Source organism: Seriola aureovittata, chromosome 12 (genome assembly GCF_021018895.1).
Source record: "Seriola aureovittata isolate HTS-2021-v1 ecotype China chromosome 12, ASM2101889v1, whole genome shotgun sequence".
Classification (NCBI taxonomy): Eukaryota; Metazoa; Chordata; class Actinopteri; order Carangiformes; family Carangidae; genus Seriola; species Seriola aureovittata.
The window spans coordinates 282,856-307,659 of record NC_079375.1 but is presented as its reverse complement, the minus strand read 5'-3'; the positions used below and the strand labels follow the sequence as shown (position 1 = coordinate 307,659).

At 38.6% G+C, this 24,804-nt stretch overlaps 1 protein-coding gene across 1 annotated transcript; it reads right to left on the bottom strand.

Annotated features, from left to right (window-relative positions):
• Positions 1-405: 405 nt before the first annotated feature.
• bpnt2 (3'(2'), 5'-bisphosphate nucleotidase 2) lies at positions 406-19,473 on the bottom strand. Its single transcript, XM_056390946.1, has 8 exons — positions 18,870-19,473; positions 17,451-17,523; positions 13,043-13,189; positions 8,808-8,967; positions 5,962-6,057; positions 5,392-5,553; positions 3,137-3,271; positions 406-1,878 (listed from the first exon to the last, which is right to left on the bottom strand). The coding sequence occupies exons 1-8, from the start codon at positions 18,986-18,988 to the stop codon at positions 1,736-1,738; spliced, it is 1,035 nt and encodes a 344-aa protein (XP_056246921.1). The 5' UTR covers positions 18,989-19,473; the 3' UTR covers positions 406-1,735.
• Positions 19,474-24,804: the final 5,331 nt, after the last annotated feature.

Here is a 24,804-nt window from a genome sequence, read left to right as displayed (position 1 = left end):
TCTCTGCAGAGAAACCACACAAGATCTTATGAAGAGCTAACTACATTTAGCTAATAGACGGGCAGACCCTGCACCACTTAGTTATATCACAATAACAGCGAACATTATGGGGGAAACTGAGAGATGGCTTCCTACAAAGCTCTGTTTTAATCATACTTGGGAGCTAACGTAACTGGCAGGTATATATTGGTTTCTAATTTTAGGTTTCTATTTCAATTACAAATTATATTTCTTTAAGATAATATATTTTTAGATTTTATATATTTTCATTTATTATTATAAGATGAAGAAAATATATGAAATATTGTTTCCACTTTGCTTTATGCTTATTTTCTTACATATCAAATCAAACCAGTGCCATAAAAGGGAAAAGGAGAAATAAAGCACAAGTATTCTTTAGTCATATATTGTTGCCATTGAACTTTTAATTTATATTGTGATTGAATTGTAAACCTCATATCGTGTATCGAACAGAGAAAAAAAAAAAAAAAAAACACATTTCATCCCGAGTAATCAGCTGTGAAAATAGATAACTTTTCATAAAATATTCACTCAATTTCCCTTTTTACCATTTAATCTTTGTCATTTTGTAATAAAACATTTGCTTGTTGGAGGCTTTTTGGCCTGTTTCAGCAAAATCAGTAACTTAGTAAATCTGATCTTCTCTGGGTTTTGCCATGGCTTGGAAAATAATATAATCTACAAAAAGTTTTAGCAGTTTGCCTTTTTGAAAATACTTTCTCAGATTCACTTCTCAATTGAAATGAAATATGTGGTGGTTACTCTGAAATCAATTTATCAAATCATTTTTAATATTTTGTTTCCTTTGAGTTTTGCTTGGTATACACTGCTCTTTGCAAAAATGGTGTTTCTTAACTTTATTATGAAAACCAAATCAACACACTTACATTGAAGCCCTGGCTCTTTAAAATATACTACTTGAGTCCTGATGCAGAGTTTGAGAGACTAGCATCAACAGTGTGAGCAAAGCCAAGCTTGCCATGCTTTCCAATGGAACTGAGGCCCCACTGATGAGTATTGACTGCCAATCCAAAGCTGATATGTTCCATCTCAGTGCCAGATCATTGAAACACAGTGTGAAGTGAATTGATGCTGGCAAACATAGGGTTTGTTGCTAAAGTAGCATCAAGTGCCAGTAAGAGTGATTGTTTTCCACCACGGCTCCTTGTTCCTTGTCAGTTTCTATCTAGTCTCAAATGACAGGTGGTCGCTTCACTAACTGAGCTAAGATGTTTGAATGTTATGTGATGAAGATGGGACTTCAAATGATGAAAAGAAATATTATTTGTTGTAATGTTCTCTTCAGTTTAACATTTCATGTTCCAGTCATCCTGTTCTCCACTGAGAATGAAGGAAGGGGTTTGGGGATGGCTACTGTTGTCCAGTGTTCACTGTTAGCATGTGTTTGTATGTATATGCACATGAAGAAGATGTATCATTTCTCCTAGCTGCAAGTATGCATGCATGAGTGTGTAGTCAGAGCCATTAAGTCAATCATGGCAGTTTTTAGTTGCAGCTATGTCGGTTCCACAGTCCTGCCCAGTGGCCAGTGACAGTGACTCCAATCCATCTGGCTGGTAGATGTTTGGTGTCCCACGATGATGAAATCGTGCAGGCCTGGAAATAATTACAGACCACTCTTCATTACAGAAAAGGGCTACCACATGTTTCCCTTCCCCTGACCACACCACCAATGGCTCTGTGTTTGTTTCTTTCAGTGCTTTTCAGGGTCCCAGTTTGGTAGTCTCTCCAGTATGGCCTTATGGTCCACACCCACACTGGCGACCAGTCCTCCTTTGTTGAGTGGTGGTCCGCTGTAGTCGATGTCCTGTCCCTTTAGGGTTGTCATGTGGCCTCCTACGATCACAGTGATACCGATCATTGGTACAATGTACTACACACAGTCATTGCAGAGATGATACACACACACATAAAAAAATTACAAAATACAACAGGCCTAAGACATTTATCTATTTTAAAGTGCTTACATCAGCGCTGCACAAGCATTTAGCAGAGGATAAAGAAAACCTATTTTCTCCATCAGTTTCTTACTCAGTCCTACATGAAGAAACTATAGCCACGTTTTGACCAAAAAGTACCTGGAACTAAAAGTTACTCAAAAGATTCCTGGTTCCTGGGGAAAGTTCCTGTGGAACTAAAAGTTCCAGGTACTTTTCTTCAGGAACTAAAAAGTTCCTGTTGCCCATTGTTGTCTGCGTTTCAACCGCAGCCTAAAGTCCTGGGAAGATTATGCAAATCAGACTGATGACGTATGGAAATGTAAGGCAGGTAAATGCACCTCTAGCAGTAGATGGCCCTAGAAAGAAGACGAAGGCTATACAACACATATACAACTGGTCCACTCACTCGGGTTGTTGTGGTCCTTTATTTTTTTGTAGTCCTGTTTCAGTTTTTCTACCTTCTACCTGTTTTGCGGCGTGGAAAATATTGAGCTCACTCAGTGCTAGCTTTTAAACATGGCAGGTTAAATATAATGCAGCGAGTACTTGACCAATCAGAAATGTTCAGCACTGCCGTCCACACCCCCCAAAGTTACCGAACCTTTGGAAAGTACTACCCCCCCAACCAGGGACTTTTTTGGGGGTCGATCAATTATCCCGGAACCAAATTTAGACCCTGGTTTCTGCAGTCGAAACACACATAGTTCCTCAAAAGGTTCCTGGTTCCTGGGGAAAGTTCCTGCAGTGGAGACGCACCCTATTTTAGGTTGAATATGAAATAAATAAAAATATAATAGTTTTCTTCACATTGGAGATATCTGTATCTCTGTTTTTGTATGTGCTCTCTCTCATTGGTTTAAACTGAGCAGAGCTCGGTTGGAAACATGTGATGTTAGGATTTACCAACATTTGAATCAGAATCTGATGACAGTTGCCCTGTCAATCAAATGTTATCGCATCACATCCACGTGTTCTTGATGAAGCAGATTAGCTTTGAGTTTTATGGTGTGAAAGTCTTTTTTGTTTGATTGTTGCTTTGTTTTGAAAGGGTTATATAAGCTGAAATGTAGTAATTTGATCATCATAAAAATCCAAAATGGAATTAGAAATTGAAAAGGACACCAAAGAAAGGAAAATAACTTCTGTTGCATTACCCAGTGCATTTAGTAGAGCTGCACCAGCACAGATGTCCCATTTCTTAATGAAGGTGATGTGGACGTAAACATCTGCCTGGTCTATAGAACCCATTTCATGTGCAGGCATGTCCAAGAGTGACAGAACCTTATATCCTGAGAGCGGGGGAGAGAGTGAGAGATAGAGAGAGAGAGAGGGAGAGGGAAAAAAATGAAACCAATCATAACCATTGATATGATTGGCTGCCTCTTAATTACACATCATCCTTTTGTACACAGGCCTACTAATGTAACCAGGTACAACTCACAGGTAAAGGTAACTGTTGACTCTAAACTAAAATGCTCCGGCTGGATGTGGTGTGGAACTATACACCGGAACCTTGGGCCCTTCAGCGTGATCAGCTGTGATAAGACTGGAGGATCAGTCTCAGATATCCAATTCTGTGTCAGTGAAACAGCTACAGCCATAATATAAGCTGGCTCTCAGTACAAGTGTAACTCAAACAACATGACTGATAAAACATTAAACTTAAAATGGGAAAAGTGATAAAAGTGATCAAACAATCAGTAGAAAAACACTGTTAAAAAGATTAGAAGCTGAAAAGATTGTTGGAGAGGCTGAACAAAACAAACAAAAAACTAGAATTACTGCCTCATGTTTGTATGCCTCCGCCACTCGTTTCAGGTTACATCCCTGTCTATCTAGAGTCATATAAAATATGAACCATTTGTGTGAAATTTTGTGATAGTGCTGTGTGAAGTCTTGAGCAATCTGAGGTCACCGTGACCTTGACCTTTGAGCACCAAAGTCTAATCATTCCTCGAGTCCAAGTGGACATTTGTGCAAAAGAAGAAGAGATTCCTTTGAAGAGTTATGGAGATATTGCGTTCACAAGGCCAAAATCATGTTTTGCGAGGTCACTGTGACCTTGACCTTTGACCACCAAAATCTAATGAGTTCATCCTTGATGAATAAAGCTTGAAGCTTGAATAAAGACATACATGATTTCAGATAAACACTCCAAATTCTGTAAGTTGGACAGTAGTTCTTGGTGGATCTGGGCGGGCCGTGCTGGGGGCATAGCTGAGGGCAGTGACTGTTTCACTGTGACATCAAAAAGTTCCACAAGTTCTGACACCCCATTTTAAGGCTCAGTTTCTGATTACAGGCTGTGTGCATTTCTCTGTGGACTGAGTGTTCTGGTACTTTCACCTTTTATATAGAACCTAGACCTTCATCATGCTTTAAAATAAAAAAAAGACAGAATATCAATTTCTACAATATGGTAGTTCTTGGTGGATCTGGGTGGGCCGTGCTGGGGGCATAGCTGAGGGTGGTGACTGTTTCACTGTGACATCACAAAGTTCCACAAGTCCTGATGCCCCATTTTAAGGCTCAGTTTCTGAGGCTGTGCACATTTCTCTGTGGACTGAGTGTTCTGATACTTTCACATTTTATATAGAACCTAGACCTTCATCAAGCTTTAAAATAAAAAAAAGACAATATCGATTTCTACAAAATGGGACCTTTAATCGTACATTTTACATAAACCGATTTGCAGGTTTTGTGCCCCACCAGGTGTAACTTATTAATAACACCAAATACTCATGTCTCCTGTGAGAAGAGTACTGCAATACTGTGAGCTCCTTTTATCCTTTAAACCAGGCACGCACACAGATAGACCTCAGGTGGTGCTCAAGCACCTGCCCCTTTGGCCTCTGCCTGGATAAGTGCCCTTTTTGCAAGCCTTTTTTTCTATTTCTTTTTCAAATTTTATATTTAAGTTTTAAAATTTGGTCCATAGCATCAGTTCTCGTCTGAAAGCGTGTTGTAATGCCTGACAACTGCATTTGAGACACACGAGCCCCTGCCCGTCCCTCTTCAGACCATAGCTCTCCGTTAAGCTTAACAACAAGACTAGGTCAAAATATGCATTATGGTCCAATCCTGATCCTTTGCTCAATGGTATAACTGTCCCCCTGCCCTTTACTCTGGGTCAGTCTATTGCCTCAGACCCGCTCTGTGTCAGTAGGCTCGCCATACTGGAATTCCAATAAACCTACTCCACTACTGCTAACTTTGGAACTAAGGACTTGAGTGAATTTTCTTAAACAGCCCAGTGGCCCACAGTGAAGACTGTATGAATATATGTACATTTATTGGGAGGAAAAGGTAGTTTTCACTTGATATCATAGTCGAACACAGCTTTTGAGGTTCAGATGTATGTGCAATGCTTCTAAATGTAATACATACATTAAACAAACTCTGTACTCACCCGCTCCACCTGCTTCTGTGATTGTTGTGCTGTTTCCAAAAGCATCATGAATATAATTTTTGACTTTTCCAGAGTGGGAACGTGATACAATCACACTTGGAGGGCTTACACTATAGGACGACCGTGGACGCATATTTGATCCCTGACCCACAAATGCCCAGGCTGGGGGAAATATGGCAGGGAGGCAGAGAGACAAAGGGAATGGAGTGTTAGAGAGGTGGAAGAAGTTCAATGCATATTATTTTGTCAACAAACGTTTTAACTATTAAAGCTTAACTAAGCCAAATTTGCATATTTCCCTAAATTGCTATGTAAGGTAAGCATTGTGATCCATAAATGCCAAAATATATAAACAGGAGAGACATTAGATCTTATGGTTTCAACAAAAACCTGAAGCGTCTACTTCTGAGGTTGTCTAGAAAATACAAATGAACTAACTTGATATTTTAATTTGATGAGTATATTAAAGATTACTACTCAAAAAAAGCATCGAGCCACAACCAGAAACTAACCCATGTGAAGAGGCATCTTGTTTAACATGCAAAAAATTATAGAGGCACTCATGCTTACCAGTGAACTCAGTGAAAGGCTGGTGTATCACCCCAATGACTGGTTTACCATCTAAAGCCACGCATACCATCGTGGTCACATACTTCACAAGGTTCTCTATGGAGACAGAGACGAGCAGATACAGAGATAGTCAGAAGAGAGATACAGGGCATCAATAAGAGTGGTAGAATTGATCAAATCTACTCGTCCGTAGTTCTCCCTGTTATTAGCAAAGGTCATCGTGTTCACATTCAGGTGGCAGCTTCTCAGTTTTAGTCAGTGCTGATTGTTGCTTTTACCAATCAAAATTAAAACAGCAGGTCATATCAGTTGTTGCTAACTAATGTTAATTACATGAGTAACTTCATAGTGGAGACAGACTGGATGAAATCGTATCAAACCCCAAGTTATTTACAAAAGCCTAAAATGAATTAGTAGACTCTATGCTGTTTGAAAAAGGGTGTATTCATAAAGCACAATACTTCCTGGTCCTTGGTTAGGTCCAAGTTGTCTTATGCATAATGTATGTTTTATATTTAAAGAGATGCATTAATTTTTTTTCTTTAAAAAATGCTCTTAAAAAAAAATAAAAAAAAATTGGAGAGTCCTTGTGCCCCAAAAAATAAATGTAATGTGCGTCAGAGCAGTGATTCCCAAGCTGTGGGCCGCAGCCCTCCGGTTGGCTGCGAAGGTATTGCAAGTGGGCTATCAAATTATTTGCAAAACAGTACTGTTCAAAACTCCTTTCATTGGTTTTGTTTTGTTTTGGGTATTTCTGTTTTGTTTTTCCTGATAGTAATTTTAATGATGCTGACCGGGCCACTTTGCTGACGGACCCCACCTGTACTTGTTTGCCATCTCAGTCTGATTGCGCACTAAAAGATCACAAATAATTTTACAAATTTGCACAGACATTTTCACTTGCATATGTGAGCAAAATGCTCACACTGATATATCCTAGACTGCAAGTGACTCCCATGACCCTGAACTGTGAACACAAATCTAAACCAAATTTTTCACTTCAATTGATCCCAGCTCTCATTCTAAGTCTAAAAAAGTTCTTAGTAGTAACAGTTGTAACAGAAAAACACCTGTCAAAGTGAATTGATAGGTGGAATATTATTGTCCAATATAACTTCTAAAATGATCACTGAAATGAAAAATATTGGGGCTGCACCTAACAATTATTTGTCAATCAATTAATCTATCGATTATTTTTTCGATGAATCTAACTATTTTTTTATTACTCAATTAATATAACAACAAAGTTACCCAAAATAAATTTGAAAAACATTTATATTTATATTTCAATATTTTCGTTTTTTTTTTATACCTTTGTGTTTTTCCTTATATAATTTTGAACAGTTTCACCAAGTGCTAAACATATTTAGAATCAGCATAACCTTAGCTAATAATAAATGTCACTCAATAAAGACTTTACTAAAGTCTTTATTGAGTGACATAAAGTCACTTTAGTACAGTACACAAGTACAGTACACAGTACACTTTAGTACAGTACACAAGAGTGTACTAAAGTCACTTTAGTACAGTATAATAGAGGTTAATAGCCAATAAAACAAAAAAATCAAAAAACAAACCTTGAATTTTTCCTTAATTTATAGATAAAAACACCATAATAAAGAAGAAAAAAATTCAACATAGAAAATTTATTTGTTTGAGTTGTTCTAGAGTTGATTTGAAGTTTCTATCTTTATCCGTTCATGAGCTTTGCTCTTTCTCTGGAGCAGTATTCATGGGTGTTTTTTGTCTGGTCCTTGAAAAATCAGCTCCAAATCCTCCGCTGCACTAAATATTTGACTGTCACATTCTTGTGTCTTTATTCTGTCACTTCAATAAACTCGAAACAACTTCTCCTCACTTTGATATCAGAGTAAAACAGCACTGCTCCCATTCAGTCTGGGTATAAGTTGATCAGGTGAAGTGTCAACTTAAGAAGATCAAGACAAGGAAGACCCCAGGCCCGGATGGCATCAGCCCCAGATTACTGAAGGACTGTGCAGATCAGCTCTGTGGTGTGTTCATGCACTTGTTTAATCTGAGCCTGAGCCTGAGCCTGGAGAAAGTACCGGTCCTGTGGAAGACCTCCTTGCACTTTTTCATGTACATATCATGTGTATTGTGTATATTGTATTTATTAGTGTATATTTGGTGTATTTTTTATGTATATTTCCATAGATGTTTATTCTATAGATATTTATTTTCTGCTGTGGTAAATGAATTTCCCAGTTGTGGGATTAATAAAGTTAATCTAATCTAATCTAATCTAAAACCAAGGCAGGCCAAGCCTCTGAATCAGACACTCTGATTGCCTGTGACCTCACCCACTGGAGCCATTAGGAATGTCTGATTCAGTCATGTGATGCTAAACGTCACATCAAAGAATGCAGAACAGAATCGATCAATAAACACACAGGCAGAAAGCAGTAATGCACCAGAAAAACGGTAAAACTACTCCAATTATTTAGTAACTTTCAATGTTAGTGTCTTGATCTAAGTCAGTGATGACACACGGACAATCCAGGGCTTGATTGAAAGCGCAGATCATTTAGTTTAAGGACAAAAAACGGCAAGTCTCTACCGCAAACGGCTGTGGAACAATGACGCTCTACAGACAACGTGAAGTTTGGAAGTGTATATGCTCCCACGGGTTTAAGAGGGTTAAAACAAACCCTTTTTTCGCTTCAGCTTGCTTTTCAGTGGAGTCCACGCTCTGACTAAGCGCAGCTATCTTACTTCCTTTTTGCGACACACATTATGTAAATTGACATATTTACATAATCTATTACGTCGTTAACGTTGACGCCTCGCGCCAGCCCTAAAGAATATGTAATTGTAGTAACACACACCTGTATATTCCTGTGTAGCATCTAGAGGATCAATCCACACTGTGATGCTCTCAGCAGGAACATCCTTGCCTCCCTCTATCTTGTCTAGTATGTCAGCTGGAATGTCCCGGCTCCAAGTCGCTGCCTTATCCACCATGTTGTCATGTTCCTCACTGTTCACCTGAAAACAAACACATGCAGACAGAATTATACATTCTGTGGCTTTTAAACTTTAATCAGTATGTGGAGGTATCTTGCAAATAAGCTTTATGGTATTTTCCCGTTGGACGGAAATCTAAACGAAGAAACTCCATGAATGATGAGACCACCACAGATTTCATCAGGGTCCACCTCCAATATCACATATTAAAGCCTTGGTTCTGTGGTTTATTGCTTTGTTGCTCACAATAGTCTCCAGCAGAGTCATGCATAGGGTCAGGTATACAACAGGTAAAAAAATACATTTATAATAATTCACAGGTACAGGAATGGGTAAAAATAAACTAAATGTGGGTGGGCAGCAGGTGAAATAAACATGAGAAAGAAAATAATAAAACAAGCCAAAAAATGTTAACACCTTAACCACAATTTCTTTTCTCAATCGAAATTAGACATCATGATTTATTTGGTTGGACTGCTCATGGACCAGCACTACATCCGTGAATGTTGGTGACTGAGTAAGTGATGAAGGTACACCATCTGTCGGCCAAGTGTTGGCCTTCTACCATTGGATGTTGCTCTTCAAAAATGATTTTGCTCAAAGAGTTTCTGGGGTATTTACAGCAGACCCACAACTGTAATTCCTCAAAAGGTGACCAGGGGCTTTATTTTCCCTCAACTGTTAAAGTTAACAGGCTTGTACTAGAGGCCGGCCTTTATTTCATACATATTTATACACATACATACATACATACATACATACATACATACATACATACATACATACATACACATATATATATATATATATATATATATATATACACACACACACTGCTTCAAATTAATAGCAATGGAGCGTAACAGCTTTTATTGCTGTGCTGATGTCCTGCAGTAAACCCACTATCTCATTTCTGGTTGCTGGTGTTTCTGTTGTTCCCTACTTATTCACATCTGCTAGTTTCTTTAGTTACTGATGGTTTCCCTCTCTTAATCCCACTCTCCTGCTATCTCTTGCTCGGTATGTCTAATAGAGGTGACACGACTCAGAATTTCAAACTCAATACTAATACCCAGGAAAATACTCAATACCATTTTTGATACCACAGGGAGAAAACATGACCCTAACCCTTTTTTAATAAAGATTTTAACAATACAAACAATAATATAAATGACGACACGCAAATGTGTTCAGCTAAAGCCCTTATTATTTTCTGTGCTTCTGGTCAATTGGCACCATATTTTCCTTGCTGATCAAATAGAGTTAGTAGGGTATGCTGCCACTGTTTCTGTCTAGTTGCTGGTAATTGTGTTATCCTGTTAAATTAACACTGTCTATTAACGTTAGAGACGTGCAGGACTGATAACGTTTGCTGCCTAGCTCCCACATTAATGTTAGTCGTTCTATTATTTGCCATAGTCGCTAGCTTAATGATACATGTGCCACCGGCCAGGTGAAATAATAAAGCAAAATAATTCAAAACGGTAAAACGACAAAATTCAATTTCAGCTAAAACAGGTTACGAAGGTCCCTTCAGCAGCCATGTTAATTTAGTTTTATGCTGGCAACACCAGCCAGCTCAGTGCTGTGAACGTCAACTAGCATTCATGTGTTCAGCTGCAAGTGAGGGGAGGGGCTGTCAGGCAACAACAGCACTGTTGGTATTGATACTGTTACAAATGAGTACCTAATCGGAAATGTTGAGTATCGATTAGTATCTGAGTATCGATTTTTTTGACAACCCTATTGTCTAATATACACTGCTCAAAAAAATTATGGGAATACTTAATCATCACTGTATAACACCAAGTCAGTTAAACTTCAGGGATATCAATTTGTCCATTTAGGAAGCAAAACTGATTGTGAATCAATTTCACCTGCTTTGGTGCAAATGAAAGTGACAACAGGTGCAATGGAGAGGCATTGATTCTTCTCTAGTTTTGTGTATTGCTAGTGTCTTTGTCACTACTGAGGCAGTACCTGCAGCCCAATCAGGTTGCACAGGTAATCCAGCTCCTCCAGGATGGCACATCCATACGTGCGGTCGCAAGGAGGTTTGCTGTGTCTCCCAGCACAGTCTCAAGATCATGGGAGAGATACCAGGAGACTGGTGGTTACACGAGGAGAGCTGGACAGGGCCATAGAAGGGCATCAACCCAGCAGAAGGCTGCTCCTTTGTGCAAGGAGGAACAGGAGGAGCACTGCCAGAGCCTTACAAAATGACCTCCAGCAGGCTACTGGCGTGCATGTTTCTCACCAAACTGTCAGAAACAGACTCCAATAGTGTGGCATGAGGGCTCGACGTCCTCTAGTGGGACCTGTGCTGACAGGCCAATACAATGCAGCTCGATAGGCATTCACCAGAGAACACCAGAAATGGCAGGTCCGCCACTGACACCCCATTCTCTTCACAAATGAGAGCAGGTTCACACTGAGCACATGTGACAGGCGTGAAAGAGTCTGGAGACGCCGTGGTGAACGTTATGCTGCCACCACAGACTAACGGGGTCTTGGAGGACATCCCCCAGGATATCATCCGCCGACTCATCAGGAGCGTGCCCAGACGTTGTCCGGAGTGCATACAGGCACGTGGGGGGCTATAGACACTACTGAGTCACATTATGAGTTGCTGTGATGAAATTCATGCAAGTTGGATCAGCCTGTGATCTCAATTTTTTTACTTTGATTTTCGGTGTGATTGTGAATCCAGCGTTCAGTGGGTTGATGATTTTGGTTTCCATTTTGATCTCAACAAATTATACAATGTACATCAGTAAAGATTTTCAACTTGAATAATTTGTTCATCAGAGGCTACAGCTAGCTGCTCAACAATGTTAGCTTAAAGCCAGAAAAACAGCAAAGCGAAATCACCAAAGAAACGGCTAATGAGTGCAGTTACAAAATTTGCAGTAGAGGAGTCGGAGTAGAGAAACCAGAGTTTTGGTAGATTAGGCTTTCCTACAAGTTAGTTTTGTGTCAGTTGATTTACAGCTTAAGGCAGACATACACTGTGCAATTTCTTCTGGATATTGCCTACTATTATAGCCTATTATATATAGATTGTAGCCTATAGATGTTTAAAAATGTGTAGTATGCATTTTTCTAAGATGTAGGCTAAAATGACATTAGAATTGTCAAGGTTGCATGTTGATATTCTAATCAGTTTCATTCACACAATTAATCTGTAGGGAGATAACAAAGACACTAACCCCAAAGTATAAACCCCCATCCAGAGAGAGTCTAACCAACCACCTGATCCCTGCCTGAACAAAAGAATGCTTCAAACGCAAACGTCAGGCAACACAACAGAGGGATGGACAAGTCTAACTCAGGACCTGTACCCAACAGTGACACTGCATTACTTAAGACAGGGTAGGGTCAGGAAGGGTTCTAAAAACAAAAGCAATATATGAAGTACAGACAGCTGTAGCCGGGGAAATTGAGCACTTATGGGACGCTATGTATCAGTGCATCCGACGGCGCCAATAGAGAGGGAAAGTTGTGGAAGCCACTGTAAACAATACAACCAACATGGACATGGCTGTGTAGAAGTAGCTGCAGATTGTCAAGATAGGATGCTTTACACTAGGGCTGGGCGATAAAACGATAAAAGATAATTATAAATAACGTAAAAAAAAAAAAAACACGAAAAGCCAATGATAATGAGAATAGCGCTGCGCCGAACCTATCAGTTAAAATGAAAGTATGAAATGATAAAAGTTATAATGTTCTAAAGTATATTTATCATATTCAACTTCTGACAGAAAATAATTAATATTTAAACCAAAATTAACCTTATCATATCTTCACATCTCACTTAGGAGTAAAAAGTTCTGATACTGAGCTTTACAAGTGCAGGATGTTTATGTGCTTCCAAAATTGAGTCCATGTAGGACTCTGATCTCTAGTTTGTGATTTAACAGTCTCTGATTAGTAGAACTGGTTGTGATGAGCCCTTTCATCCCACATCTAACAGACAAGTTTTCTGTAACATCACTGTTTCCACAGCAGAAAAGTCACGAATGAAAGAGTGAGAACACTACAGCAATATGCAAAATAAAACAACTTTTACAACATCGACAATGGTTGTGCTCACCATGATATCTGGGAAGGTGTTCCTTATGAGGTTATACATCTTTCTATGAGACTCCAGGTCACCCAGAGTCAGAAGCTCACTGGCTCCCTCCTTTGTCTTACCCTTTGACCTCTCCTTCAGATTATTTTCATCACGTACCTTCTTCACCTAGGGAGGAAGAACACAACTCACATGGTGCTTATTCAGTTTAAGGACCCCAGATGTACCTAAATGTGGTTTCTTTAGATTAGCATTGCACAGGGAAACATCACTTTAAATAAGCTATACAACACAACATTGCTTAATAACTGTATAAATCAGGATTAGAGATGCAGAGATGCACCAATCAATAGGCCGGTTTTCAGCTTGATCGGCTGTGATCCGGTCATCAAACAGAATCATCGAGAAGTCTCAGATATCTGATTTCTGGTCACATTTTCATGTCGCACAGGCACAGCTACATACACAACATGCTGTCAGTGTGGAAGTTCTTCACTATGAGTGAAAAACACACAAAGCTCGCAATTTGTAACAGCTGTAAGGCCAAAGTAAGTGGTGTGTTTTGTTTGTTTGTTGTTCTGAATATTTTCAGAGCAACAAACATAATCAGATACATTTGATAGAAGTCGGCCAAGAAAATGACAATTAGTGACTCTCAATTCAGGATTCAAAAATTCACCTTTCATTTAACAGTCATGCCATAAATTATCCAATAACTACAGATTTAAAATAAAGAAGGAAAATATGGAGTAATAGAAGTGCCATTAAAAAGAATAAAACTGTAAAAGAATAAGAAAATAAATTTGGAAATATAAACAGGAATGAATAAAAGAATTAAAAAAATATTTTACCTATTGCCTTTTGCTTTTACTGTATAGCTTTTGCTTTTACCTATTGTTTTTCCTTTTACTGTATTGTTTTTGCTATTGTCATGTTATTATTATATTATCAGGAGGCTACGTCCTGGAAAAGCAGCAGGCCAGGATGGTGTGTGTCCGAGGCTGTTAAAGGACTGTGAAGCCCAGCTGGCTGAGCCTCTCCAGAGGATTTTCAATTTAAGTTTACAAACAGTGAGGGTCCCAGTCCTGTGGAAAACATGATGTCTTGTTCCGGTACCTAAAGTAGACGACCGGCTGAATTAATGACTACAGACCAGTGGCCCTCTCGTCGACGTGAAGCAGGGATCCATCCCCGTCCTTTCTAGTTTGTCTTTCAGAATGCGGGGTTGGATGGTGTTAAATGCACTCGAAAAATCAAAGAACATAATCCTCATGTAACCACCTGGCTCATTCAATTAAGAATGGGCCCGGTGGAGCATGTAAAGAATAGCATCATCTACTCCAATATGTTCCTTGTAGGCAAACTTTAGGGGGTCTCGTGCATGTTCAACCTATGGCCTCAGAAGGTGGAGAAGCTGCCGCTACAGGGTCTTCATGATGTTTGATGTGAGGGCCACTGGTCTGTAGTCATTGATCTCTGCCAGTCGGCCTACTTTAGGTACTGAAACAATACATGATGTTTTCCACATGACCGGGACCCTCCCTGTTTGTAGAAATGGGTGAGGCAAATTTGGAGCCATTAGAGTTGATTAATGTCTGAAATTATGTAAAGCTATGCATGTAATCTTTTTCCTTTTCTGTAAGACTGGGTGCACACTTTGCGAGAGATGGTTCCACTGGACCTGTGTCAGTGAACCACCTGTGGACACACTGCTTTTGCTGTACATGCAAATAGCATTTGACTTAAAATAAATACTCTTGTCAAACATACAGTTGTGGTCAAAAGTTTACATACACTTGTAAAGAACATAATGTCATGGCTCTCTTGAGTTTCCAGTTATTTCTACAACTCAGATTTTTCTCTGATAGAGTGATTGGAACAGATACTTCTTTGTCACAAAAAACATTCATGAAGTTTGGTTCTTTTATGACTTTATTATGGGTTAACAGAAAAAGTGACAAAATCTGCTGGGTCAAAAATTTACATACAGCAACATGAATTAGCAATTTTGGTGACTTAGAAAGTTGTGTCAATGAAATGAGCTTCATAGCATGGCCTCTTAACTTCTTGTGAGTGATTATGAGTGACTACAGCTGGTGACTTCTCTGAGGCCATTTAAATAGGGCTCATTGGATACAAACGCTACAATGGGAAAGTCAAAGGAGCTCAGCATGGAGCTGAAAAAGCGAATCATTGACTTGAACAAGTCAGGAAAGTCACTTGGAGCCATTTCAAAGCAGCTGCAGGTCCCAAGAGCAACAGTGCAAACAATTGTTTGTAAGTATAAAGTGCATTGCACTGTTTTGTCACTGCCACGATCGGGAAGAAAACGCAAGCTATCACCTGCTGCTGAGAGAAAATTGGTCAGGAGGGTGAAGAGTCAACCGAGAACCACCAAAAAGCAGATCTGCCAAGAATTAGAAGCTGCTGGAACACAGGTGCCAGTGTCCACAGTCAAGCATGTTTTGCATCTCCATGGACTGAGAGGCTGCCGTGCAAGAAGGAAGCCCTTGCTCCAAAAGCGGCACCTTAAGGCTCGACTGAAGTTTGCTGCTGATCACATGGACAGAGATAAGACCTTCTGGAGGGAAGTTCTGTGGTCAGACGAAACAAATATCGAGCTGTTTGGCCACAATGCCCAGCAATATGTTTGGAGGAGAAAAGGTGAGGCCTTTAACCCCAAGAACACCATGCCTACCGTCAAGCACGGTGGTGGTAGTATTATGCTGTGGGGCTGTTTTGCTGCCAATGGAACTGGTGCTTTACAGAGAGTAAATGGGATAATGAAGAAGGAGGATTACCTTCAAATTCTTCAAGATAACCTAAAATCATCAGCCCGAAGGTTGGGTCTTGGGCGCAGTTGGGTGTTCCAACAGGACAATGACCCCAAACACACATTAAAAGTGGTAATGGAATGGCTAAATCAGGCTAGAATTAGGGTTTTAGAATGGCCTTCCCAAAGTCCTGACTTAAATCCCATTGAGAACATGTGGACAATGCTGAAAAAACAAGTCCATGTCAGAAAGCCATCAAATTTAACTGAACTGCACCAATTCTGTCAAGAGGAGTGGTCAAAGATTCAACGAGAAGCTTGTCAGAAGCTTGTGGATGGCTACCAAAAGCGCCTAATTGAAGTGAAAATGGCCAAGGGACATGTAACCAAATATTAGCATTGCTGTACGTATATTTTTGACCCAGCAGATTTGATCACTTTTTCTGTTAACCCATAATGAAGTCATAAAAGAACCAAACTTCATGAATGTTTTTTGTGACAAAGAAGTATCTGTTCCAATCACTCTATCAGAGAAAAATCAGACTTGTAAAAATAACGGGAAACTCAAGAGAGCCATGACATTATGTTCTTTACAAATGTATGTAAACTTTTGACCACAACTGTACCTATTCTATTGTGTTTATTCAGTGATCACTGTTTGTAGGCCTAAATAATTGTTGATTGTTTAATTGAAATTTCCAAACTTAGGTGAGGCTATTTGACACCAATGTATAAATGCCTCAACAAATAGATAGTTACAATAATAACAAAAACATCTCCATTTTTTAAGGGGATACTTCCCGGGAAGTACTTCCCAACCTGTGTCATGACTATCACCAGTTAACATGGGTGTATCATCTGAAACAGGTGTTAAAACATGTGACATAGTAAACATGATGTATGCGTAAAAATGTAGGGACTGCAAGTTACACTGGTGATAGACGCTTGATTGGTAATTATATTGCTGTAGCACCGCAGTATGAACTCTGTTTTAGGCTTTCATACAAGTGTATATTTATTTTTTTGCCAGCAAGTTTCGTATTATTGTCTGCAGGCCGATACTGACACTGATATGCATTTTACATTAACTGGAGATGCTTAGTTTTATTTTGGCGGCATCTTCAATATCTGGCCATGCTTCACAGACACACAGGTAGGCCGACAATGCTGAAAATGATGACTCTGTGAAACTGGAGCACCAACTCGCAGCTGCTAGGTGCCTGGCCAGCCTGTTGAATATGGTTTAAAAACACACATTTACCAACCAGAGCATCTCACTCCGAGGCTCCTGCCTCTCCTTCAAATAGAAAAAGCAAAAGCAATGTGGGAAAAGCAAAATCAATACATTAAAAGCAAAAATAATATGATAAAAGCAATAACAATACGGCAAAAGCAATACGGTAATAGCAAAAGCAATCAGCAAAAGCAACAGGTAAAAGCAAAAGCTATACAGTAAAAGCAAAAGTAATAGGTAAAAGTATTTTTATTTATTCTTTCATTCATTCCTGTTTACATTTCTCTTACATGCTCTTACCTTTGTTTACACTGGGTATACAATGATTTTCTATTTTGGCTCAGAGGGATCAAACCATAATTTTATGGAGAGCTTACTTAACATGTGACCATTGAGCTGTCAAGGATAAACAATGTTTTTACCTCTCTGCCACCTAGAACTGCAGCCTCCACTGAGACAGCCAACAAGTCCCTCAGATCCACTTTTCTCCTCTCTCTACAGGGAAAAGAAGGGAAAGAACAGAAATGTGTTAGACTAAAAACAGCCCTGACTGAACAGGGGAGTAAGAAGGCAAGTTTTGGACACCGCCCCAGTATTTTTTAAAAGAAGCCGATACGCTGTGTTGATATTCACTATCTTACAATCAACCATTGTCATCTCAGACTGCAAAGATTCAATGCCTCCCCACAGACCACTCAAACAAAATTATTGTTAACTTCTTAGGTCAGCACAGGCTTAAGGATATTTTCAAAAACCCTTCTTTTTATGTAATGAAAGGAGTAAGAGTTTACAATGGGTAAATGTTGTCTAAACACAGCCTAAATTACTAATATAAAATTGACAGAATTTTCATTAAAGTCAGGAAGAGTCTGATCAAAAAATAAGTAACACAATTACAGATCTGACCAGTGGCAGCTTTACTGACAGTCTTTGATACTTGGGACACATCTAAACTGGTACTAAAAAAACATATTGAGGTTCAACATCTCAGTTCTAATTCAGCAAACAGGGTGACTTTTATTCGGGATTCATTAGTAGGGGGATTTTCTTGACTACTGATGTAATAGCTTGAGGTTCTTGAGGAAGACTGTTAACAAATATTTCTGCCTGTCTGAATGTATTTCCAGAATTGAAAAAAATACTTTGAACTCGTTTCTCAAGTTGTGATAGTATTTTGTAGTTCAGATAACTTTAAAATTACATATGTCCTTCCTCTTTTTGCAAGAATTAAGTATAAATTTTAAATTGAAATATAAAACAATGGATATTGGAAAGAAGCATGAATATATATGAATATATTCAAATCTAGTTGAGCTTGCACAATTTCAGCAAATAAATATGCCATTTCCAGCCACCATCTTCCTTTCCTACTGAGAAGAGAAAGACTATTATGACGTTTTTATTAAAATCACCAGGTCTTTACTTTCTGGGACAGTATCACGATTTTGAGCTCTGTGAGTTGAAGGTAATGGTACTGGCTGAAGTCAGAACTTCAAACATGACAGCAGCTGACAAATATCTAATAATAAAAGGCTAAAGTCAGTCGAATGTTCATGCTAATTGATATGGTGATGACCCAACCTACATCACTAAATACCTACATCTTCAAGCTTGATAGATCCTAACCTGTTTTATTATTAACATGTAGTTCCAACACTTATACTGCACATCTGAAAGATAAGGCTTTCTCTCACAACATCACATGTTTTGTTATTTTCAGTTAACAGATTAGCTTCGTTACCACTGAGACAACTGAACTATGACAAACATACGAGTAAACCCTGCACTACAGAGACGGTAATGTGGCGTTACAACATGCACAGCAATGAGAGAAGTCTGACCTGAAAGCGGTCAGGCGGCTTGAGATGACCCCGGCATACAGGTGGTAGATGACGGCGATTCCCAGAAGGCAAAACACCGCAACACCGAGCGGTGACAGCCGAATACCCATCGGAGCCATCGATGAAGTAAGATCCACTATGTTAAATGTTGAGAATACAAAACCAAGTGCCTGGAGGTGCTCGCACAGTAACAGCCGAGAGATATGAGCTAGCTGACGTGGCTGTCACCGCCACCACGGTGTCTATAACCAGCTAACTGGCTGCTTAACACCGGTCCTTTCGTTTTCTGGTGAATATATCGACTGTCATACAGCAGGTAGCTGGAAGGCGGACAAACCGAACCTGTCCACCGTACACAGAATAATTTCGATTAGTTGGCGAGCCGTTTACCATCGCCCGACGTCTCCACCCAGTAACAGACTGTTTGTTTGTAACGACATTCCGTTTCCTGGACAATTTGGTCGCTCCCTATTCTGTAGGTGAACTCGTTGAAACGAGCCAAGTGTTCACAGCTACCGAGGGCGGAACAGAACAATCACACCTCTGTTCCAGCATCTTTCCTCTCTACGTACACAGCACAGAGGTCACAGGCTGCTCGCTTCTCTTCCGGGTTATTATCATGATGATGATTGGTGTCTTCTTCTGATGTTATTTAAGGCGGTTAGCAAACAGCTTTTAGGTGCATTACCGCCACCTTCTGAAATGGAGTGTAGATCAGAATGATTCCAATCAATTATACTATATGAATGTATCTCTATACACCACATGCCGTGAATTCAATTGTAACGGTATTTTTAATTCAAGTTTTATAAGCTTTTTCCAATTTGAAGTCTTTCTTGCTGATATTGAGGACAATAAATACTCACGTTCTATGGTTTTATGTAAATTGCAATACTCACATGTACCAGTTGCATGTTTACCAATTATTTTAAGTGTACTGTTAAGAAATGTATGTCCAAGGTCTGTGCATTACGTATAAGTATTTTTCAGTTGTTCACGTTGGATAATGAAAAATGCAACTTTAGTACTTAGTACTGTAGTACTCAGTTTCATATAGTGCTACTGTTATTTGCTGCATTTTCATTAATTTTGTGTGAATGTATAGGTGAGAAAAATTAGGGTTTTTTCATTCATACCACAAGTGCTCATGATTCCTCTGGACCATGTGGCCACGGTGTGAAGATGGCAGAGCTGGCTGTAAATACTTCCATCAGGCTGCTGGCACTGGATAATTTGCAGGGTCTGAGTTCAGTCCAAGAAGACAGCTGAAATATAATCATAGAGAGCAGTGTGGGGTAAATGAGATCTAATATTTATTAGAAGAAACAATGATATTTGAATTAAATCCTACATCTGGAGACTCTCCTTCCCAGGACACGAGGTATTCTTCCCATTCAGTACTTCCCTCGTCCAGAGTGTCAGCATCCAAGCTGACATCCTCAAGCACTCTGCCTGTCTGCTGGAACAGGAACTCCACCCATATGAGGTCCCGTGTGACATAGCAAAAACAGAAAGAAGTGGATCTGATTAATGCTCTTTTTGTCATAGTTATGATGTTAGAATGAAGTTAAAAAGTTTCACAGCACATACCTGTGTAATCAGTACGCTTAATGAACTAGAAGAGCTAAAGAAAAATGAGAATAAGAGGTTCATGACTATCAATAAATGTCATGTAGTTAGAGTCTGTAACTTAACAGAGGAGAAAGAAAGAAATTAAATGATGATGCTTAGTTGTGCTAAGTTTTTTTCTGCATAAAAGCTTTCTTTAATCAAATATACATGTTATAACACCGATCACTCAGCTTTTCACAAAGTGCCATGAAACACTTCGGTTAACAAAGATAAAAAAATCTTAGTTTTCTTGACACTGGTTAATGCACTACCAGAATCCAACCCTATTAGTACTTTGCTTGGTTTGAGGTTTTCTATCCAGCTGAGAGATCTAAAAGAATCCAGCTAAAAGAATGGCCAGCAGTTCTCCTGTAAATACTGATAAGTTACAGCTGATTCTTTTATTTGACATTATATCTATTTATCTATGATAAATATAGTCCCTACTCTATTATTAACTCTTTTGAAGCATCAGTGTATATCTTAAAATAATCAGCTGTCCCAACAACATAAAACAGCACTGTGGGGCTCAACAGTATATTCCCCATGCTTACTCCATCAACTACTGTGTTTGCTATTGTCCAACTAAAGCTCTTGCACTGTCATTTTTCTTTCTCTTGGCAAGGCTGTAACACCTTCTGAGTATTATGGTTTTCCTTATAACTCCATCATCTGCAAATAATGCAACACCAATAGACCTATCAACCCTACTTAATATCATTAGGTTTGCCCAAAATGTTAATGACAACTGGGTCTTCTGAGTTCCGACATCATTTCATTAATTTCCACCTGCAAAGCTGATACTGACGTTTTTATGGCACCAGAGCAGAGTCTCAAAGCCTGATGCCGAATTGTATCCAACTTTAACAATGTTTTTCTCACGGTTTGCCGTGACAGACTTTATGTTTGGACTTTTTGACTCTTCATGTTGTACATTTGTTTTATTTCCTGTTTTATTTTCTAGTCACTTCCCTTGTGTGTCTCATTTTTGGTCTACTTCCTATCTTTGTCCTGTTTCCCTCTGTGATTGTCTGCCCCGCCCAAATGTGTTACACCTGTGTTCAATAACCTTTGTCTCCCTTGTGTATTTAGTCTCTGTGCTCCCACTACTTCTTTGTCAGTCCGTCTGTTGATATCTTGTTGAAATCCTGTTTTACTCTTGTTTTGCTCCAGTGTTCCCTTGTTGTATCCTGATGTACTTCATCTTAGCTCCTGTTCACCTTCATTTTGGATTTTGAGTTCTTTGCCATTTAACCAGTTTTGTAAGTTTCCTTTTGTCTATCAAAATAACTTTTCTTTTTTTCCACTAACCCCATTTTGTGTTGGCTGCTTTTAGGTTCAGTTTTTCCTCTAAACCTTACAGTTTTTGATTCCGACTGATCATTTAAGCAGCCGTAGTCTAGAACTGCCCTGATTAATCCAAATATACACTGTTTTCAAAGTAAGCCTACTTGCTCTCCACCATCTGTCCCTCAAACATCTGACAATATTATTTTTTTTGCATTTTTAAACAATTTTCCCATATGAGTTACCCAAGTAAGATTCTTGTTGAACCAGATACCCAAATATTTGAAACACTTGACTCTTTCTACGTTTTAGTCCCAACACTTAAATTGTTTAGCATACAAGTTTAGTTGATCTTTCCCAGGCATTGTTTTCCCAGACTTGCTTAATGCATTCTTCAGTTTAAATTTGATGTCTATGATAGACATCACATTTAACATTTGATATATTCTCATACTCCTTCTCATCCTACCGTTCTTCCATGTCTTCTGTTGTTTCTCTCTCTCTCTGCTTTCTTCATTACTAAGATTTGCTGTACTGTGTACCTTCACATAAGTCTTTGTTAATAATTCAGCTTCATTCCTCTCATCTACTAACTTTCCTCCATCTTTCATTATAGGATATCCATATTCTTTCCTTCTGCTGGACACCCTCTTAATCATACCCCATATTTAGTCTAATGATGTAGATCTGCCTACTGAGTTACAATACTTCCTTCCAATAATCTCTTTTAGCTGTCTTTCTTGTATTCCTAACAACTGCTTGTTTTCTTTTATACTGAATTAAATTCTGAACAGTATGTGTTTTCTTGAAGTCTTATTTTGGGTTTTTTTTCATTGCAATAGTACATTTTTTATCCACCATTTTGGTATTGTTTTGCTGTATCTAGAATAATGCCACTAATTTCAGTATTAAGTTTATCAATTTCCTGGTTTAGATTTACTTCTTAACTTTAACTTTAGTTTTCTTATTTTCCTTCAGTTAATACTCTATACTTGCCCTAATTAGCTTCTTCAAATTCCCACCTTCCTTCTTTCTCATTCCCACTCCTAAATCTACAAATATTAGGTAGTAATCACTACTTATTGTGCTCCATCTGGAAACTTCCCAATTAATTTTCCCAGCTAATGACTGACACCAAAGTGAGATCTATTGCTGATTCCTGATCCATCATTTAAACACACACATTCCTTTTCATCCATTAATTCCTGTAAGATTTCCTGTTCACCCTACACTGCTGTGAGCATTAAAATCCCACATCAGATAATATTACCTCCCCAATGTTCCAGTATAGCTTTCCTTTCTCTTTTTGCACGGGTTATAAAAATTAATGACTTTAAAACTTTGTTCGTTGTTCCATATTTCAATAAATAGTAGTTGCAATTTTCATACTGTCTCTAACTGCCTACAGTTTATCCCTTCTTTAGCATACCCTCCTCCTTTTCCATTGCATCTGTCCTTGTGTATGGTAGTATATCCTTTTTAATAATGCAGTGTTGATTTGAGCCATGTTTCTTGAATGCATATGACATCCTGTTTTGTTTTTAACTTCTCAATATATCCTTTAAACTCCTGACCATTTGCTATCAGACTAAAAGACTATTAGACACTTTGCTGCTGCCTTAACTACAATTTTTGTTTTTTCTCTTGATTATTGCTTGTTCTGAAAGGTTCATCCTGTACTTGCTTCGGCCTTGCTCTGGTTGACTGCTTCCTCACTTATGTATATTCTTACTGCCTCTGCACATCACTTTCTGTTCTGATTTTACCAGTTGAATTGTTATTTTGTTCCCTGCCTCAAATTTAAGAATTCAGTTTAAATTCTTCCATCAAAATCTTCTTCCTTACATATTGCCTTACTTATCGTTCTAATGACCGTTTTCCTGAAAACGTCATCTGACTATACCTTGTGTCCTTCCTTCCTCCTCCACCTTTCCTACTACAAACAATTCTTGTCTATTTTATCATCCTCTGACATTTTTTCTTATTCAAAGTGCCTTAAGGCTAGAGATGCACAGTTATTCAGGTGGATAATATACAGTAGAGAAGAAGGCAGTGACAAAGTAAACAGGATAACTGACTCAAAGAATCAATTATTTAATGGCTCTACTACGGACTTTTCCTGTATTCTGTCTTAATGTGTGTGTTTTTTTTTTTAAGCTTGTTATATTATCAACTGTGTATAAACTTCATGTTCAAAGTTAACAAGTAACTAAAGATGTCAAATAAATGTGAAGTGTGATGTAGCATAAAAAGGAAATACTCAGGTGCCTCAAAAGTACAATACTTGACTAAATGTACTTTTCTTGTACTTAATTACTTTCCACCACTTATATCTTCAGGTGAATTTCAGAGATAATACTTGTCTAAATGTGTTTTGGTGTATTTTTGATCATTACCTTTAGAATCACTAAGTTGTCTTTGTCCCCAGTTAGCTGTTTGACAGGAATATGATTCAGCTGTTTGGAATCTTACTGTACTTTATAAAACATTGAGTAAAAAAACACTAAAAAGGAAAAACTGTCTCCCCCTTAAATACACCACCCCGACAAGGGGTAGAACGGAGGCAGGAATCTCTGGAGACAGAAAAATATTGATTATTTTCTTTATGGGATACGTCTGCCAATTTTATCCAATAATCAAAATCATTCAGTCAACAAAATGTCAGAAAATTGTCAAAACAGCCCAGAGTCCAAGGTGATGTCATTGAATATCTATCTAAAACCCAGATATTCACCTTACAATCATACTGTATAAAATGAAGAAAAAAGCAGCAAATCCTCACATTGGTGAAAGGGAACCAGGTTTGGCTACAGTTGTTTTGATTGAAAAATGACTAACATTAATCACATATTAAAACAGTTGGTGATGGGCGACCTGATGGCTGTATGGTTAGGGCGCACACCACACTACACCACGCATTGCACTACATATCAAAGACTTGCAGTGTGATAAAAGCTTCTATGATTGTATTGGTGATAAAACCCACCACTATGATTAAACTTGTTCTGGATCCCAATACACACATACACTTACGATA

What these genes read in the sequence shown, in the direction of transcription:
- bpnt2 (XM_056390946.1), bottom strand. Translation starts at nt 18,988, where the DNA reads ATGGCTCCGATGGGTATTCGGCTGTCACCGCTCGGTGTTGCGGTGTTT. An exon ending in CAGTTCTAGGTGGCAGAGAG is followed by an intron (nt 13,190 to 17,450) that starts GTAAAAACATTG and finishes CTTCCTCCCTAG; the next exon opens with GTGAAGAAGGTACGTGATGA. An exon ending in GCCTTTCACTGAGTTCACTG is followed by an intron (nt 5,554 to 5,961) that starts GTAAGCATGAGT and finishes TATTTCCCCCAG; the next exon opens with CCTGGGCATTTGTGGGTCAG.